Genomic DNA, 18,100 nt, shown 5'->3' with positions numbered 1-18,100 from the left:
TAGCTCTTTCAGTTCCAAGCTTTTACTGCTACGAATCACCGTCTCCGTTCTTAAAAAACTAAAGGGTGTGACTAGCTTCTTTTAGCCAATCAGCATCGATCTAATTTGCATAAACTCGCTTCAAATATTAAGAAACTCTAGGGATGAATGATATAAGTTCCTCAGACTACTGTTTTTCCTTGTGAATGTTACAGTGCACCTCGTCGCTTATACAGCAATAAGAATTAGAGAAGGCCGCTCTGAGCTCACCCTCACCAATAGTGGAGTTCATGGATATTCCATGTTCTCTCCAGACCACTTCCTGTAGTGCTTACAGCTCTTTTTGAATTTGTCTAGTAGGTCTTCCTGTCTTTACCGGAAGACCCACTATTATATGAGTTAGACTAAACAATAGAATGTGGTTTAACAGGGTATGTTTACTTTTGTTTATGTATTTTTTTTAGCTTATAGTGGAGGTACGTAAGAGAATAAATTGCAGTGAAGTTACAGTGACCGGACTTCCGGTTGCGAGTAATACCGCTTTCCGTCCTTAAGCAGCGTGGATACTCTACTTTAGGGACGGTTCTGGTTTTCGCCCCCCCCCCCCGGGACGCTCCCCCTCCCTGGTCGTTTCTTTGGTTCTGCTGTACGTGCGACCATTGTTGCACCATGGCGGCTGCTTCGGCCCAACCTGCGGCCCTGAGCGCCGAACAGGCCAAGGGTGAGAACCGTTCTCCCCATCTAGGGGGCTGCATGCGGGAGGACGGTGCGGGTGGGGGATAACAGAGACTTTCGCTGCTGGGAATCGGGGAGCGGGGGTTACCATCGTTTTTTCTTCCTCCAAGAAGGAGAATCTAGAGCGAGGGATTCCGGGCCGTGTTTGTCGGGCTACTACGGCTTCGGTCCACTAATTAATTCCCTGACCTCTTCCTTGCTTTGTCGACTGGGTCTGCTGGCAATGCTCCGATGCCCTCACCCCCGTCCCGCCCGGGACGCCACCCTGGGTTGCATCTGCCACACAGTGGTCCTGGCCGAGGTGATCCAGGCGTTTTCGGCTCCTGAGAACGCCGTACGCATGGACGAGGCTCGAGACAATGCATGCAACGACATGGGCAAGATGCTGCAATTCGTGCTGCCGGTGGCCACACAGATTCAGCAGGAGGTTATCAAAGCCTACGGCTTCAGCTGCGACGGGGAAGGTGGGCCGGACAGGGGATGGGGTGGGTGGTGGAGTGAACCTGGGAGAAACGGTGCTGAATCAGTTTGGTCGCTGAGCTGTCGTCCCCATTCTGGCCACACGGCGGCAGCCACAATCTGATTAACAGTATTGGCACTGAGGACCTGGGGTCTTTACTGAACTCTACCAGGTGAAGTCCGAAGTGCATTTTGTAGTTAACATTAATTATACTATTACTCCACTTTAAGATGACGAAACAGACTCTTGTAGTAAACTAAGTGCCAGAGGTCAAAGCAGAGGTGGACCTGAACCCTGTTCTGGAAGCTTTTAATGACATGTCTGCTTGAGGACAGAAGGCTTCTTCAACACCTCCAACGTGTTTCAGTTTATCTGTCCTTGAGGGTTGGAAGTTCATTTTCTTCGATGAGATCTGATTTAGGCCAGGTGGCCCATGGCCCTCCTGTGTTGTGGTTATAGACATCGGATCTCCTGGGTGTTCATACTTTGTGTTTCTGATACTAAATTGCTAAAATTGTTCACCTGGTATTGAGAAGTACATTGCTTTGGCATATTTCCATTCACTGCATGCCATTTAGCTGTATAGACCAGGAAGGTGCCCTGTATAGACCAGGAAGTGGTTGATCCAAACCTCACAGGACAGAGACCTTGCATGTGCCTTGTTTTGCAGGCAGCTATCTGGCCAGAAGGGGAGCAGCCAGTGACTCCTATTCAAGCTACCCGCCTCCTTGCCTTGGGCACCTCCATTCCCTGGGGATATGGGTTGATGCTTGATCCCCCTTGCAGGTGTTCTTAAGTTTGCCCGCTTGGTCAAGTCTTATGAAGCCCAGGATCCCGAGATTGCCAGCCTGTCCGGCAAGCTGAAGGCGCTGTTCCTGCCACCCATGACACTGCCGCCCCACGGGCCTGCTTCGGGTGGTAGCGTCGCTGCCTCCTGAGGGTTGGCCTTCCCTGTGACACTTTCTGGGAAGGGAAAATCTTGATGTCCTAGAGGATAATAAACATGCCTGTGACAGCCTCAGCGTCAGTCTTTTGTGATCTGACAACCCCACCTCCCAGCCGCAGATTCCTTCTGTCATTCTAGCTACTCATCTTCCTGTCCAGATCTTTCTTGTACTCTTGCTGGGCCCAACCCTGTTACAAGGCAGGGTTGGAGAGTGGGCCGGCTCCTCCACATCCTGGGTGGGTAGGCCTGCACAGGCAGCACCTCTGCTGAGGAGTGGGGCTTTCTGGGCTTTTCCTGAGGCTCCTTGGTGGCTGTGGACCAAGAGGCTCCCCATTGGTTGGTGTTCCATTGGCCAGGGTTACTTCCTGGTCTTTGCCCCCACCCGCCCTCCTGCTGCCCTGCCAGCTGGAGCTCCAGGTGGAGCTCCAGGTGGCTCCTCCCCTCCCAAGGGAAGGAGGCCCTGGACAGGCAGGCGGCAGCCCTGGACTCCCGACCAAGGAGTAGAGCTGGAGGGAAAAGCAGGCTGCTGTGGGTGGTCTGAGGCCAGCCCCACCCTACCTGTCCCTTTTCTGGGGATCATTGGTCCAGAGGCTTGTTCCTGCTGTACCATTGGCCTGGTGGACAGCAATTGAGGAGGAAGTGGCTGAGTTCAGAGCATTTTTCACCAGGTTTGGGCCACTACACAGCTGCACCTTGGGTTCAGCCCCACCCTTTGTGGTCTGCTGCGTGTGACACCCCCACCCCTTGGGGGAGATGCTGTCTCGTGGGTAAGTCTCCTGTTCCACCTGGGTGCTACAGTCTCCTGTTAATTTAAGGAAGGAAGGGGCAAAATTCATGCTCATTCCTGACAGGTGTGTGACCATGAATGCAGTTTGTCACAGCTCCCTGCCCTGGGCCTGCACCAAGTTTTGAGGAACTCCAGGCTCATTCATGCTCCTGGGTGGGAGGCTCCCCCTTTCTCTAGCACTTTTTCCCTGGCAGATGTGTGTTCTCACGATTGCATTTCTCTCTCTACCTTCTGGTCTCCTGCTTCTGCTCTCTGCTCAAGGCCTGTCCGGCTGGGTAGCCCACATCACCCGTAACAATGTGTCTTAACAACGAACCTGAGAAAGCTTGCCTTCATCCCACTTTCTTTCAGTTCCCCTTCACTTCCCTTCCCCTGCATCATTCATTCAGCAGATGTGAGCATCTGTTATGTGCCCGGTGCTTCTTAAGGTGCTGGCCATACTGTAGCGCAGTGATTTTCAACCTTTTTCGCCTCATGGCATATATGAACTGATTACTAAAATTCTGCGGCACACTGAAAAAACATGTTTTTGCCGATCTGGCCAAAAAAAGAAAAGATATAGTTTTGATTCATTCATACTGGACAGTTATTGTTGTGTTGGCTGTTGTCATTTTTAGAAAAATATGACAATCTAAGGGAAAAGAGGTCAGAGCCCCTGACTATGTAGTCAGGCATTGCATGTTTTAAAAATTCTTGTGGCGCTCTGGTGTACATGTCCCTGCTCTCACAGAGCTCCACTTCAGTGGGAGGCAATAGACTGCACAAAGAACCCAATAAATAGGGTCATTTCAGATTCTCAGAGTGACATGAACAACAGGTGACTGGGGCTGCCGCTTGAGGAGTAGCTTGAGGAGTCAGGGAGGGCTTTCCTGAGGAGGGGACGAGCTGGGACCTAGAAGAGCCAGCCCCAGCCCAGCACCCTGGGCAGAGGGAATGGTGTTGCTGTGGGGACAATGACACAAGGACAGAATACCCTAAGTAAACTAGCAGAGGAGGGCAGGGCCGAGGCAGGCCTGTTCGAGCCTGGATCTTACAGTGAAGACCTGCTTGGAGTGTGGGCCTGCTTGGCGTGTTGGTCACCCCCTTCTTTTCCATTCGTGCTGCCTGCCCCAGTGCACAGCTTGTCACTGCCAGCGGGTTCTTAGCCAACCTATTGGTTTCCCTGCTCCCTTTTATTTTATTTTAGTTTTTGAGATACAGGGTTCTTATCCAGCCTTCTGGTCTCCCTTTTATTTTATTTAGTTTTTTGAAATCCATCGATTGGTTGCCCCTCAACAGGGGACCTGGCCCTCAACTCAGGCCTGTGGTCTGACCAGCAGTCCAACCTGCGACCTTTCGGTTCCTAGGCTGGCGCTCTGCCCACTGAGCCACACCAGCCAGGGCTACCCTGCTCCCTTTTATATGCCTGCCATGGTCATTTTCCTACTAAATGGCTGGTAAAGTCTCTCCTGGTGCAGAATCCTTCCTTGGTTCCTCAGCCTGTTGAAGGATCCTCTGCAACAGGCCCAGCCTCTCAGAGCAGCTTTGCAGCAGCGGGGTGCTCTCTCACACCCAGCCCTGCTCAAGTGGGTCCTGCGCCTGCCACCTGGGTGCTGCCTCCTGGGAGCACCAGCCTTCTGGCTTCCCCCGTGGGCCAGGCCAGCGCTCTCCCACTCCCCAGTGAAGCTCACTCCAGCAGTGCGGGCAGCGTGCCGGCAAGGACGGCAGGCTCTGGTGTCAGACGGCCTTGGTGTGTCTGCCTTCTCGCTCATGAGCTTGTGACCTTGGGCAAGTTGTTTAACTTCTCTGAGCCTTCATCTTTGTTCCTCAAATTGGGCTAATGAGACCTACTAAACAGGGTTGGCATATGGATTAATTTGTAATGTAAAACCCTACTACATATCAGTTTTTTGTATCAGTATGTGGGAAGTATTGTTAAGCCCATTTATCAGGTGCGGAGGCTGAGGCTCGAGGAAGCTCAATAACTTTTTTGAGATTATTTTGCCTTGTTTGCTCTTCTAGACTGTCTTTTTGCATCACCACTGATCTCTGTGTCTCTACCTTTATCTCCCTGCTTCCCAAGTGAATAATTTTTTCTTCCGAACTATTAGACACTTACTTTTGTAACTCTCAGTCTCATTGAGCCTGTTTTCCTCCCTTTAAAAAATGGGGAAAATAATTCCTACATCACAGGGATGCACAGGACCCACTTGAGCAGGGCTGGGTGTGAGAGAGCGCCCGGCTGCTGCAAAGGTGCTCTGTGAGGCCCAGGTGGAACTGCGTGTGTGCAAGTGCTCTGCAAACACCAGGGTGCTTACGCCAGGGTAAGGAAGGTGCCTGGTAGTCATTTTCCTGTTAAAGGGACATCAGAGACTGTACGTCTTACCTTAGTGTCTGTCTTCTAGCTTGACACCCTTCAGAAAAATTCCTGCCTCTTCCATGGGTCAAAGCCTAGCTAGTTTCTTCCTACCCAGTGGGTTTAAGCCCCAGAAGGACAGTGGCCTGGGGCTGGGATGCAGCAGGTGTTCAGTGCTGAGCATGGACCTGCAACTTTGTGTGGAGTCAGGATGGTTTGGAAGGCAGCTATACTCCCTACTATACCACCAACACAACTCCAAGTGGGTATTTGCACCGGACCAAGTATGTGTGTAGATGGACATGGGGGACGAGGTGCATGTAGTGGGACTGTGTGTACATACACGGATGATTGTGTGTGTGTGTGTGTGTGTGTGTGTGTGTGTGCATGTCTGTATATGACAAGCCAGGGGTGTATATTTGTAGGACCAGGAGCTGGACCTGTGGCCATATAGGTGTATGGGTATTGATGAGCTTGGTTTTTGGACATGTACCCTGTGCAAGGCATTGTGCTCAGCTTTGAGCACTTGCAGGTGAGCAACACTGGCCGTGGGCCCCCTGTGGTAGAGCGGACCATGCAGCTGCTCTTGCCCTTGCTGTGAGAGAGAGCTCATGATCTTCCAGTGTGGTTGTTCCAGGCTGAAGGGACCGTCAGTGTTAGACCGTGCAGTAAACAGGCTGAGCGAGTTCCCCAGGTACCAGAAAGGGGGATAAAAAGCCCTCAAGTGGAAATTGATGTTTCAAAAAAAATGACATAGTAGTCATCATAGGGAAAATAGACTGTTGTTGGGCTTTAACATTGTTATTTATTTTTCCTTATTTTTTATTGAGGTATGATATACATAATGTGCATGAATATTAAGCATAGAGCCTGATGAATATCACATTAACACACGCTCATGTATGCGCCACCCAGATCAAGATGCAGGGCATTACCAACACTGCAGAACTTTCCTGAAAATTGCATTCTCCCCGTGAATTTATTTTTTTGAAGGTAATGCCTGACCATGCTGCAACTTTCAAAAAGGTGTAAGGGAGAAGTCAATGTCCCTCCCAGCCCTCTCTTTCGGCCAGCCCAGGCTCCTCCCTCGGGGAGGCCACCAACATGAGTTTCTTGTATATTCTTTGTTGGGCTTCTTTCACCTCCTTTTGGTTGGGCGGTGTTTGTGTTTGTATTAGAATTACACAGAGGGCATCGTGGGCTTTTCGTGTTTATGGCCGTTCAAGGTCAGCCAGCCCTGGGAGTATCAGCCCCGGCAGGGACCTGGGCCCCAGCCCCAGGAGGCAGGCCCCTGATTGTCTGGAGCTCCGGCTCATTCACACCAGACCCACTTGGCAAGAAGCTATGACTCAGGCGTGGGGTGGTTGGGCCCAAGGGGCCTGGCAACTCTGTCCCCGCCTGCTTCCCCCACTCTGCACATCACCCCATTTTGTTTCTGGACTCCGACCACATCGCTGAGGCAGGGCAGGGGCAAAGGCCTGAGGACAAGAACTAGGAAAGGTGCAAGCTTGACAGGCTGCGCAGGGGCCATTGTGTCCATCCCTCTGCCCCCGCTGCACCGATTCAGATGTGTATGCCGGGAAGGCAAGGGCACCGCTCCCTTTGTGAGCCTCTGCATGTCTTGCCTGTTAGGGACTCTCCCCCTCCTGTGGCAGCCTCCATGGAAGAAGAGGCTCCCACCCTCTGTTTTGTGAAGCGCAGAGAGCTGGCTCACCAGCTGGATGACCTTGGGCAAGTTCCCTAGACTCCCTGAGCCTCAGGTTCCTTGTCTATAAAATAGGGATAGAGATGGTCCCTGCCTCATAGGGCTACTGTGTGAGGAGTGAATCAGGTGGGATTCCTAAGGCACAGTGCCCGGCATATGGTAAGATTCCATTAAATGGTAGTGATCACCATGACCATTACTATTAGTTCGGACCAGGGAAGGCTGTGTGGAGCAGCGAGAGATGGCATGTGACTGTGTGGCTTTGCATGTATGAAGCATGACTTTTGCTCGGGGGGTGCAAGGCACACATGTGTCCTTATTTGTGCAATACCATGCTCCTAAGGTCTTTGGTGGCAGACGTGGGAAGTGGCCCCATCCCCACCCCCATCTCCACTGGCTCTGCTTCTCTTCCCTCTGCTCTAAAATGAGAAGTACAGTGAGTTCCCCCAAGGGGGCCGCGCCCCTTCCTGTCCCCGCCCTGCCGGCAGCCCTAAGTCATTGGAGTGGCAGCCCCAGAACCAGGACTGTGGGGGTGCTGAGGTGGCCTGGGCGCCGAGGGCCCCGGTGGAGGCTTACCCCGGCGTTCTCCACTTGCCCGGACTCCCGGCACCACCTCATTCCCCGCGCCCCTTTCCTCTTGGGGAGCCCCCAGGATGGTGAGGTAAGGGCCTGGGACCCACGGGAGGCAGGAGGCATGGGTGCCCTGGAGCCCATGCGACTTCTCCTCACTGTCCTCCTGGGCCTCCCAGGTGGTTTCACCGAGACCTCAGTGGGCTGGATGCAGAGACCCTGCTCAAGGGCCGAGGTGTCCACGGGAGTTTCCTGGCTCGGCCCAGTCGTAAGAACCAGGGTGACTTCTCCCTTTCCGTCAGGTAGGTGGCCCTCAACTCCATGCAGGACCAGCATTTTGGCATTTTATTCCGGTTCCCTCATGGCAGTGCCAATTCCCCAACCCCCAGCTCCGGCATGTCCCTGTCCCTGTATTTGTCCACCCCATCCTGTGTGTGCGCCCCATATTCAGCCCATCCCCCACCCCTCCTCTACCCCCTCCACCTCTGTTCCCGCACCCACTGGCCTCACTGCCTGGTGTCCTGCAGGGTAGGGGATCAAGTGACCCATATTCGGATCCAGAACTCAGGGGATTTCTACGACCTATATGGAGGGGAGAAGTTTGCAACACTGACGGAGCTGGTGGAGTACTACACGCAGCAGCACGGCGTCCTCCAGGACCGCGATGGCACCATCATCCACCTCAAGTACCCGCTTAACTGCTCCGACCCTACCAGCGAGAGGTGAGGGGCTCTGCTGCCACCCGTAGCTGTCAGTGCCTTCCCCATCCTGGCTCCTCTGTGGCTCTCTTTCTTCCATGTGACCCTGGGGCTGTGTCTCAGGGGACTAACCTCCCACCCCTTTCCATCAACCCCTGAGGATGCAAGAGGTCACCTTGTCCTTCTTCAGGGTCCCTGTCAGCTGAAAAGCCAGGCATTACTGGTGACAGAGGGGCTACTCCCTGCGGCCAGCTTTGTTGTTAGAAAGCTCTTCTTCCTTCTCTGGGACTGGATCTGACTTCCTATAACTATTCCCTCCTTCAGGACAGGTTAATACAGGGAGAGGTGGATCTTGAGAAGGAGCGTAGGGGCTAACGTTTATGAGGACACTCACTGCCTTATCTCAGTAAACCAGGGCTGAGTAGGCATCACTGTGAGATGTAGTCACATGTGTAAGGGCCTAGTACCCAGGCACAGGGTAATACTTGAGGCATTTCCCTTCTTTCCCTTTGGCTCCAATGATGTGGCCCCAGAGCTGGGCTGGCCACTCCCCAGGTGGTCTCCCTAAAGTCTGGGTGGGAGGTGGGGGCACCTGAACACTCAGCATCCCTGGTAGCTCATTTTAGCAGCTATCTCAATGACAGCTCCTGTTAAGGCGAAGGGCAGCTGGAAAACTCTAGGGATATTTTTTTTACCCCTACACTCCTTGGACCGAGCCAACTTGTCCTTGTCCTGTATTTGTGTATTGACTGTTGAAATGATTCTGAACTTGATTCTGTCAGTTTTCAGTGTTTCTGAGATGCATGCCTCCCAAACTGTATCAATATTTCTGTTTGAGTCACTGATTAAAACTTAGAATTGGATGAGGTGAGGGGAAGGCCCCGTGTCCCACCATTAAGAGACCTCTCTCCAGGCAACATGAAGCTACTGAACCACTTCCTTTGAAGCCCCGTCTTCTAGGAGTGAATCCCCAGCCTCGATGTTCTTGCTCTCCTTGCCCTCCTCAGTACTTGCTCACCCTTTCCCTACGTCTCACCTGCAACACGCATGGGGATTTGTCACCCACACCCTCTGAAGTCCTCATGTCCTCTCTCCACCATACTCACAGCCAGTTTCTGCCCTGCCAGAGGAGAATGGGGTGACCAGACCATAGAGAAGCAGTAGGTTGGGTATTGGTCTGGGAGAGAGAAAAAGGAGCTGAATAGACAGCCCCCTGCGGGGAGGAGGCTGAGGCCTGGGTTCAAATCACTTGGGAGAAGCAGGGGAACAGCAGAGCTGGGGCTGGGGGTAGTTAGGTCCAGGAGAGTTGACTCTGAGAGCCCGTCTGGTCACCATGCTTGAACGCCTGGGCTCACCCCTGACCCTGGAAGTGCGTGGGAGGCTCTTTCTCAAAACCTCTGTCTGTGTCTCTGCCTCGACTGCTGCCCCTCCCCCTCCACAGGAATTTGCATTTGTCCCCTTGATGGCTAGCTCTGTGCCTGTGGTCAGCCTGACATTTGCATGGAAACTTCCTCATCCTGGGGCCTGGGGGAAGAGGGCTAGACCCCTCCTCATTGCCCTGGGACCCTAGCTTGTCCTTAAATAGTGGGACACGGTGGCCCAGGGTGGTCCAGGGGACTCTGGAGGTCTCGGAGCTGTGGTCTTCTCTGGGCTGGAGTGAGATGGGTGAGACAGATGGGTGCCCGCCCTCTTTCCCCCCTTCCTTGCGGTTGGAAAATGCCCCCCCTCCCGAGGTCCCTGGGCTGAGGAAACCTCACAACCTCACTTCTCACTCTCTCCCCAGAAGGAGTTTTATGTTTTTTCCATCACGTGGTTTCCTGTGGGGCTGGGCATTGTGGGGCTACAGTTTCCTCCTGGGAAGGGGGTGTGCTTGAGGGAAAGGTCCTAGTTCTGCTTTTTGCCCCTTTGAGCTCCTTTGAGCCCCTTTGAACCTCAGCTTGCCTTTCAAAGGCATCATCCCTGGTCACCCCAGAGCCCCTTAAAACCACTCTCCCCAGCGGGTTGTCTGTCTTCCCCACCTCCCTGGGGGAGTTCTCCCCAGCAGGCCTCCCTGGCAACTTCCTTCTCTCCCAGCTCCACCGCTGCCTGTGGTCTGACCTTTGCATTTCTCTTATTCTCTGTTCTCTTTCCCTAGCTTGAGCCCTGTCTTTGGTGGAGACTCTTTCTGGGTTTCTCCCCTCCAGACATCCTGGATATGGCCTGCCTTTCTGCTTTTGTCTTAAACTTCCAGAGGTGGGCCTGGTTAGCACTGCGGAGGCTTGCCATGAATCAGCAAGGGCCTTGGGCCAGTGTGCAATTGCCAGCCTCAGTTTCCCCATCTGTAAAATGGCGATGGTACCTACCTCTTCAGTGTTTTTGTAAGTAGCAGACCTAAACACGATGGTGGATTTGAAAGCATCCAGCACGGTGCCTGGCATATCACAGATACTCAGTTTCCCTGTCCCTCTCTGTGAGCATCTCTGCTCAGTACCTGCCCCTTGGCCCAAGCCTCACCTTTGCTGATGCTGCCTTTTCTAGATGGTACCATGGCCACATGTCTGGGGGGCAGGCGGAGACACTGCTGCAGGCCAAGGGTGAGCCCTGGACCTTTCTCGTGCGTGAGAGCCTCAGCCAGCCTGGAGATTTTGTGCTGTCCGTGCTCAACGACCAACCCAAGGCTGGTCCAGGCTCCCCACTCAAAGTCACACATATCAAGGTCATGTGTGAGGTAAGGCGGCCAGGCAGTGGGGGGAGGAATCTTGCTGGGGCTCCCATCTGTGTTCATATCGTGGGCAGTAGGTGGGGGGGGGTGTCCAGCCAGTCCGAAGTTGGGGGTAAGGGAGGGAGACTCAGGCCCCATGGGGTGGCTTGACTTGGTATCCCTCAGAGTGGACGCTACACGGTGGGTGGTTCAGAGACCTTTGACAGCCTCACGGACCTGGTGGAGCATTTCAAGAAGACGGGGATTGAGGAGGCCTCGGGCGCCTTTGTCTACCTGCGGCAGGTGAGGGGGGGCCCTGGCTGCCTCCTTCCTCCCCCTGAGCAGCCCCTCTGCCCTGTGAGCCTCTGAGATCTGGAAGTTGCTGACTTCTCACCCTCACCCACCCCAGCCGTACTATGCCACACGGGTGAATGCGGCTGACATTGAGAACCGGGTCTTGGAACTGAACAAGAAGCAAGAGTCGGAGGACACAGCCAAGGCCGGCTTCTGGGAGGAGTTTGAGGTGCGTGATGGGGACCATCAAGGTGTCTAGCATGGGGTGGAGAGAGAGTGGTCTCCTCCTCTCCAGAGGGGTCTCCAAAGAGGCGACACTAATTTGCCCCATTAAAAAAAAATGTATTGATTGATTTTAAAGAGAGAGAGGAAGGGAGAGAGAGAAACATTGATTTGTTGTTCCACTTATTTACGCATTCATTGTTTGTTCCTTCTCTGTGCTCTGACAGGGAAAAACCAGTAACCTTAGTGTCCAGGGATGATGCTCTAACCAGCTGAGCTACCCGGCCAGGGCTGATCTGCCCCATGTTATCTCCCTCCATGGATGCCCCTCTTGGGGACTGGTGCTCCATTGCCCCTTCTCGCCCCTCAGAGCCTGCAGAAGCAGGAGGTGAAGAACCTGCATGAGCGGCTGGAAGGGCAGCGGCCAGAGAACAAGAGCAAGAACCGTTATAAGAACATTCTGCCATGTGAGCACCCCCAGGCTCCATCTCTCCCGCTCCCAAGCAGCATCCTTTCACCCAGGAGATTCTCCTTCCCTCAGCCAACCTCCCCCATCACAGGGTCTCTACCCCCATCTCAGGAAGGGTCTGCTTCCCACCCACACAACACAACCTCCTCTCCTTCAAAAAACCTCTGCTCCTCCCAGCAGAGCTTCCCGCGCTTACCACCCTCCCCACTGTCCTTCCTTTGAAACCTCCACCCCAGCATGTGTAGATCTCCTGCCCACCCTCAGTGCTCTGAGGGCCTTGTGGCTTCTCAGACAAGAGTAGCTTGTGAGTTTCGGAAGGGTCTGGCCCGGGGGCTGGTGAATTCCTGCTGACCCGTGCCCTTCTTGCCTCCTCCCTGCTTGCTCCCAGTCGACCACAGCCGAGTGATCCTGCAGGGACGGGACAGTAACATCCCTGGGTCTGACTACATCAACGCCAACTACATCAAGGTCAGTGCTGCCCACCAGCCATACGGGAGGAGAGCCGGGGCCCCAGGGACTCCCCATCTCAGTGGGGTACCAGGTCCCCCTGAGTCAAAGGTGCGTGGGCAAAGTCAAAGCTGGTGACTTGTGTGGCTGAGGGTGGTGGGGGCGCAGGGCGTGTCCTGAGCCGAGAGGCTCACGGTCCTGGCGTACGTCCCTCTGTGCTTGCATCCAGAACCAGCTGCTAGGCCCTGAGGAGAATGCCAAGACCTACATCGCCAGCCAGGGCTGCCTGGACGCCACGGTCAATGACTTCTGGCAGATGATATGGCAGGAGAACTCGCGTGTCATCGTCATGACCACCCGAGAGGTGGAGAAAGGCCGGGTAGGACCACACCCCTCCCCGGTCCTCATTGTCCGCTACCATTAACCAAAGAATGCCAGGGCAGAAAGGCACCTCAGCGGGCAAGGGTTCAACCCTTCTTGGGAAACGTAGGCACAGAGACAAAGTCTTGGATACACTCTGACTCCCAGATCCCTGCTTCCAGCCTTGGGCTCTTCTGATTATCAGACCCAGTTTTTTTTTTTTTAATTTTGAAAACACTTATTTATTGATTTTAAAGAGGTAGGGGGAGAGAAACATTCATTTGTTGTTCTAGTTATATGTGCATTCACTGGTTGATTCTCGTATGTACCTTGACTGGGGATCCGACCCACAACCTTGGCGTATCAGGACAATGCTCTAACCGACTGAGCTACCCAGCCAGGGCGAGATCCAGGTATTAAATGCGGTTTCTGCCTTAAGGTATCCTGAAGCAAACATTCTGCCTGCCCCTCCTCCACCTGTCCCGTTCCTCTAAGAGCTCCTCTTGTCCCCTCTGCCTTATAAGTCTCTGGAATTGGCCCCTCACTCTCACCCCTGCCCTGCAGAACCCTCTGTACTGTAGGCAAAGTGATCCCATCCAAATCACGAGCTGTGTCACATGGCTCCACTGATGAAGACCCTTCAACGGCTCCCAGTTGCCTTCAGGATAAAGTTAGATTCTAAGACTTGGCATTGAAGGCCTGGCGGCTTCTCCATGACATCCAGTGTCTCCAGTGGGCCAGGCTCTTACAGGTTTCTGTGCCTTTGCACAAGCTCATTTGCTGCTAGGAAATGACTTCCTCTCTCAGCACTATCTCTGCCTGACAGACTCCTCATTTGTGAAGACCCAGTTCAAATGCTCCCTCCTCCGTGAATCCATCTCTGATTTCCTCCATAACCTAGAGGGAGAATTAGTCTCTCTCCACCATGCTCCACGTTTCCCCTGTCTGCCTGTTTCTCTGTGAGCTCCTGCAGGCACGGGGTGCAGACTGCATCTTATTTGTGTTTGTAACCCCTGCCTTGTCTGCACAGCTTCAGGTGCAGCGTGTGTGTCAACCAACGTGTATTGAATGACTTGAAAGGTTAGGTGGCTTTTCCAGCCCCAGCACTGGATCCTAAGATTCTGACTCTTGGCTAGTTCATCCATTCATCTAAGAGATGTTGATGAGGCCAGCCCCAGGACTCAGAACCGGGCTCTAGAACAGGGCCTAGCGCCCAGCCTCATGCCTGCTTCTCTGTCTCATTCTCCATCTCCACCTTCCCTTCCAGAACAAATGTGTCCCATACTGGCCAGAGGTGGGCACTCAGCGCGTGTATGGATCTTACACTGTAACCAACTGTGGGGAACACGACACAGCCGAGTACAAACTCCGCACCTTACAGGTCTCCCCACTGGACAATGTGAGCGTCCCCCACCACTGCCCCATTTGGGTCCTCCTCGGACCTGTTCTCTTGTTTGGTTGGGGTGGGGATGGAGCAATGTGTGGGAGCAGGGGGCACTGACTCTATGTACTCTGTCCAGGCGAACCTGGTGCGGGAGATCTGGCACTACCAGTACCTGAGCTGGCCCGACCACGGCGTCCCCAGCGAGCCTGGGGGCGTCCTCAGCTTCCTGGACCAGGTCAATCAGCGGCAGGAAAGTCTGCCTCATGCAGGGCCCATCATCGTGCACTGCAGGTGAGAATGACAATAACTGTATCAGTAGTGATCATAAAAATAGTAGCTGCCAAGTAAATATTGCTGAGTGCCATGCACTATTGTAAGCAGTTTACATATTAGCTCCTTTGCTGCCTTCCCCTTGCCCCCAGCTTGTTCTGGGTTCCTTGGTGGCTCCAGATCCAGGGGTGACACTTAGCTTGAACCAAACCCACTGCCTTATTCTGTGCCTGGGGGTGGCTTTCTCAGAGACCTCCCTGGACGTACCATCTTGTCCAACCCTGCCAAAGACAGATGGAGAAACAGGCCTAGACCCTTGCCAGGTCACCAGCTGGTCAGGGAGAGCCTGGGTGGGTCCTCACAGTAGCCCGAGGTCCTGGTTGCCATTTTCTCGTACTGGCCCACGCAGCCTTTTCTCCCTGGCCCCAGTGCCCCCGATGTAGCGTCCGTGGGGCTCCCCCCCTTTCTGTTTTTCCACTTGTCGCCCTGGGACTGGCGGGCTTTTTCTTTGTTGCTCCCCACAGCCAGAGCCCTCCTCTAACTTGGCCTGAGTGTGTAGGGACAGGCGATCTCTTTAGGAGGGGCATAGACATCACTCGCCCCCGTGGAGACCCTCGTGTTCACGATCAGGGGATCCCATTGCTGTGGGGAGGGGAGGAGACAGCAAAGGGGAGCAGAGACCCACCAGGTCTGAGGAGGAGAGTCGCACAGATGGCTGACCCGGCGGGCCTGGCCTGGGTGGGGGGCTCGGGGTGGTGCAGTGGGCACAGGGTCTGGGACAGACAGCTGGTTTAAATTCGAGCTCCTCCACTCACTGGCCGGGTGACCTTGGATAAATTACTTCACTTCTCTGACCCACAGCTTCCTCATCTTAAAATCAGGATGTCACAGGGCTGTGGTGAGGATTACATGAGATTCTATCACTGTGTCTGGAATACAGTAAACCCTCAAGAAGTGGGAGCTCTCAGGGCACCGGGGAATAGAAACACGCTCTGTGCTCTTCTTTTCCCGCGCCCTCCATGTGAGCCAGGCTGTGAGGCCCTCGACTTCTTTCTTCCCCCCAGCAGCTGCTTTCCCTGGGCAGGGCTGGGCGGCCTGGATTTGGAGGGGGCCCACGCTCTGCTTCCAGGGGGAGGCCCACCCCCAGGAAAGACCCTCCTGCGGCCTCCCACCCCCACACTCTCACTCAATTCTTGAAATCCCCATGGCCTTTATTTAGACGTTACAGGAAGGAAGTGGGTGAGGGGGGGTTATTTTTGACAATCTGGGTTTGAAATTAGCGCGACTGAGGGCACCAGCCTGACAGGCCCAGGTAAGGGGCGGGGCTGAGGTCCATGTGGGGTCCTGAGGTTCCTGGGCTCTGTTTGCCCAGGGGTGGGGGAAGGAGGGAGAGAGACTTCTTGCTGCGCTGCTCCTCCATGTCTCCTGACCTCTGTGTCCCCTGTACCCACTGTCTGAGGGCTGCCCTTTTCCTGCCATTAGGGTCTGAAGAAAAAGGGAAATGAAGCCCTGAAGAGAGAAGCTCCAAATATTACTTAGGAAGGGAGAAGGGGAAAGCCTCCCTCAGGCCAAGGGTTTCAGAGAAGGTCCCAGGAAGGGGGGTGGGCAGGATGGTGGTGGGACTGGGGGTCCTGGATCTTCCGGTGTCGGCAGCAGCCACTGGCCAGAAATGAGTTGTGGCAGGGAATGGAGGACGTGGAAAGAGAGTGCCTGGAGATGAGCTCTGGGTGCCCTTCCTGGGGAGGGGTGGACCCGGCCTCTGACGCCACCTCCTTCCCTCCCCAGCGCGGGCATCGGCCGCACAGGCACCATCATTGTCATCGACATGCTCATGGAGAGCATCTCCACCAAAGGTGAGGGCTGCCTGGGGGTGTGCAGGTAACAGCGAGGGGAGAGCATCTCCCCGTGTCCCCTGCCACCTGGGCCTGAGGTCCACCTGTCATCCCTGCCCAGGGCTGGACTGTGACATTGACATCCAGAAGACAATCCAGATGGTGCGGGCACAGCGCTCGGGCATGGTGCAGACGGAGGCGCAGTACAAGTTCATCTACGTGGCCATCGCCCAGTTCATTGAAACCACCAAGAAGAAGCTGGAGGTCATGCAGGTGCGTGCCAAGCAGGGCCTGGTAGGGCTGCGGAGGGCAGTGGGCATCACCCGGTTCTGCTTGAGACCACTGCCCTCCCACCACGCTTCTGCCTACAGTCCCAGAAGGGCCAGGAGTCAGAGTACGGAAACATCTCCTACCCCCCCGCCATGAAGAACGCCCATGCCAAGGCCTTTCGCACCTCTTCCAAGTGAGTGGCCCCTCCCTGCCTGCCACCTCCCTGCATTCACCCCTTTCTCCTCCCCAGCTTGATCCTCTCTTTCCGGAGAGGACAACTGCAGTTGTTGAGGAGTCCTGGGTTCAAGTTCAAGCTGGAACCTGTGTCTAGTATTTCCTGAGTGCCGTCCCTCTCTGTGGGGCCTGTGCTGGGTACTGGTAATAAATTAATGTATGAGATGGAGCCTCTGCACCTGAGTCGAGTGTAAGGACAGTGACCAGATCTCCTCGATTTCCTGGCCTCAGTTTCTCACCTGGGAGGTAGAGCAGCCCAGAAGGGGCTGCTGGTGCTGGGCAATGCTGCGCTGTCTCCTGACCTGGGCCAGCTGCCCACACTGGCCCACCCCACCTACACAGACACAAGGAGGATGTGTACGAGAACCTGCAGAGTAAAAACAAGAGGGAGGAGAAGGTGAAGAAGCAGCGGTCAGCGGACAAGGACAAGAGCAAGGGCTCCCTCAAGAGGAAGTGAGCTGGGCACCGTCCTGAGACAGCCATGGTGCGGCCCCTCTCCCAGGGCTCTGCCCTGCCCTGCCCCCAGGGTCCCCGGGCCCCTCTCCCAGGGCTCTGCCCTGCCCTGCCCCCAGGGTCCACTGGCTCTGGAGTTTGCTTACCCTGGATGGCTGGGTGGCTGCAGCCTCACTCTGCCCTTCCCAGTCCTCCCAAGCCTGTTCTTGTTCCCCATCTCCAGGTTCCAGCCACGTCCTCACTCCCTTATTCCTTTCTCTCTGCAGCCTCAGCCCTGATCCACATAGAAGCCTCCAGTGAACATCCACTGCCAGCACCTAGGAGCTGCCAGCCCAACTCTACTGTAATTTAAATGGTCACGTTCCCACCTCCCTCTCCCAGACCCTGTATATAGGCTCCAGGTGGGGCTAAACCCTTCTACTCTTGTAAATAAAGACACCAGGATCACTGTGTGTGGGTCTCTAACTCTGTGCTGCTTGGTGGGAAGGGCTGAAGAGGGTGGAGGGAGAGGCAGGCAGGGAGTGTGTGTGTGTGTGTGGCCACGAATAAAACTCACTCCTCGCAGTCAGACAGAACTGGTTCTGGACTCTGCTTAACACACTGAGAGCGTGACCGTGGGCCAGGTTCCTCAGCCTCTTTCCTGGAAAGTGGAGGATGATCCTAACAGGGTGGCTGTGAAGATCACTGAGATAAGACATGATGATTGTGAGGGCAACAACAACTCAATACGCACTTGCCATGTGCCGGGCACTATTTTTTAAAATTTTATTTATTTTTTTATAAGTTTATTTGAGCCAAACTGACCACATATACCAGCAAGCAAGATCTCAAAAGCTCCTGTCAGGCCTTGTTTAAAAGACTACACCTATTCATTCGGTCTAGGTAGCTATCATTCCCATTTTACATTGGGGAAAACTGAGGCACAGATTCAATAACTTGCTCAAGGTCACAGGACTATCGGGAGGCGAAG

At 54.4% G+C, this 18,100-nt stretch overlaps 2 protein-coding genes and 1 non-coding gene across 6 annotated transcripts; all 3 read left to right on the top strand.

Annotated features, from left to right (window-relative positions):
* The first annotated feature begins 304 nt into the window (after positions 1-304).
* LOC129085166 (U7 small nuclear RNA) lies at positions 305-367 on the top strand. Its single transcript, XR_008530666.1, has one exon. It is a non-coding gene; the product is annotated as a U7 small nuclear RNA (small nuclear RNA).
* Positions 312-2,186, top strand: CUNH12orf57 (chromosome unknown C12orf57 homolog). 3 transcript variants are annotated; one of them, XM_054590971.1, is made up of 3 exons: positions 312-410; positions 1,002-1,178; positions 1,961-2,186. In XM_054590971.1, exons 2-3 carry the CDS (start codon positions 1,055-1,057, stop codon positions 2,110-2,112), a joined length of 276 nt encoding a protein of 91 aa, XP_054446946.1. In that variant the 5' UTR covers positions 312-410; positions 1,002-1,054; the 3' UTR covers positions 2,113-2,186. The 3 variants fall into 3 exon arrangements, with proteins under 3 accessions (XP_054446946.1, XP_054446945.1, XP_054446944.1); XM_054590970.1 differs by lacking the exon at positions 312-410 and adding an exon at positions 442-700 and having other exon boundaries at positions 1,845-1,984; XM_054590969.1 differs by lacking the exon at positions 312-410 and adding an exon at positions 454-700.
* A 645-nt stretch (positions 2,187-2,831) lies between these two features.
* PTPN6 (protein tyrosine phosphatase non-receptor type 6) lies at positions 2,832-17,574 on the top strand. 2 transcript variants are annotated; one of them, XM_054591476.1, is made up of 16 exons: positions 2,832-2,887; positions 7,697-7,819; positions 8,045-8,239; positions 10,733-10,922; positions 11,082-11,198; positions 11,305-11,418; positions 11,782-11,878; positions 12,269-12,348; positions 12,557-12,706; positions 13,955-14,086; positions 14,208-14,362; positions 16,127-16,194; positions 16,295-16,446; positions 16,545-16,636; positions 17,020-17,161; positions 17,397-17,574. In XM_054591476.1, the coding sequence occupies exons 1-15, from the start codon at positions 2,874-2,876 to the stop codon at positions 17,132-17,134; spliced, it is 1,794 nt and encodes a 597-aa protein (XP_054447451.1). In that variant the 5' UTR covers positions 2,832-2,873; the 3' UTR covers positions 17,135-17,161; positions 17,397-17,574. The 2 variants fall into 2 exon arrangements, with proteins under 2 accessions (XP_054447451.1, XP_054447452.1); XM_054591477.1 differs by lacking the exon at positions 2,832-2,887 and adding an exon at positions 7,478-7,608.
* The last annotated feature ends 526 nt before the right edge of the window (positions 17,575-18,100 follow it).

The sequence above is a fragment of the Pteronotus mesoamericanus genome, unplaced genomic scaffold (assembly GCF_021234165.1).
Source record: "Pteronotus mesoamericanus isolate MK-2021 breed Mesoamerican mustached bat unplaced genomic scaffold, CSHL_Meso_final scaffold_21, whole genome shotgun sequence".
Taxonomy (NCBI): domain Eukaryota; kingdom Metazoa; phylum Chordata; class Mammalia; order Chiroptera; family Mormoopidae; genus Pteronotus; species Pteronotus mesoamericanus.
This window is presented reverse-complemented; position numbering and strand designations above follow the sequence as displayed.

Excerpts from the sequence above, each read along its gene's own strand:
- CUNH12orf57 (XM_054590969.1), top strand. The coding sequence starts at position 649 with ATGGCGGCTGCTTCGGCCCAACCTGCGGCCCTGAGCGCCGAACAGGCC. Across the intron at positions 701-1,001 it reads GAGCGCCGAACAGGCCAAGG|TGGTCCTGGCCGAGGTGATC; the intron begins GTGAGAACCGTT and ends TCTGCCACACAG. Across the intron at positions 1,179-1,960 it reads CTTCAGCTGCGACGGGGAAG|GTGTTCTTAAGTTTGCCCGC; the intron begins GTGGGCCGGACA and ends TCCCCCTTGCAG.
- PTPN6 (XM_054591476.1), top strand. Across the intron at positions 11,419-11,781 it reads GCTTCTGGGAGGAGTTTGAG|AGCCTGCAGAAGCAGGAGGT; the intron begins GTGCGTGATGGG and ends CTCGCCCCTCAG. Across the intron at positions 14,087-14,207 it reads AGGTCTCCCCACTGGACAAT|GCGAACCTGGTGCGGGAGAT; the intron begins GTGAGCGTCCCC and ends TACTCTGTCCAG.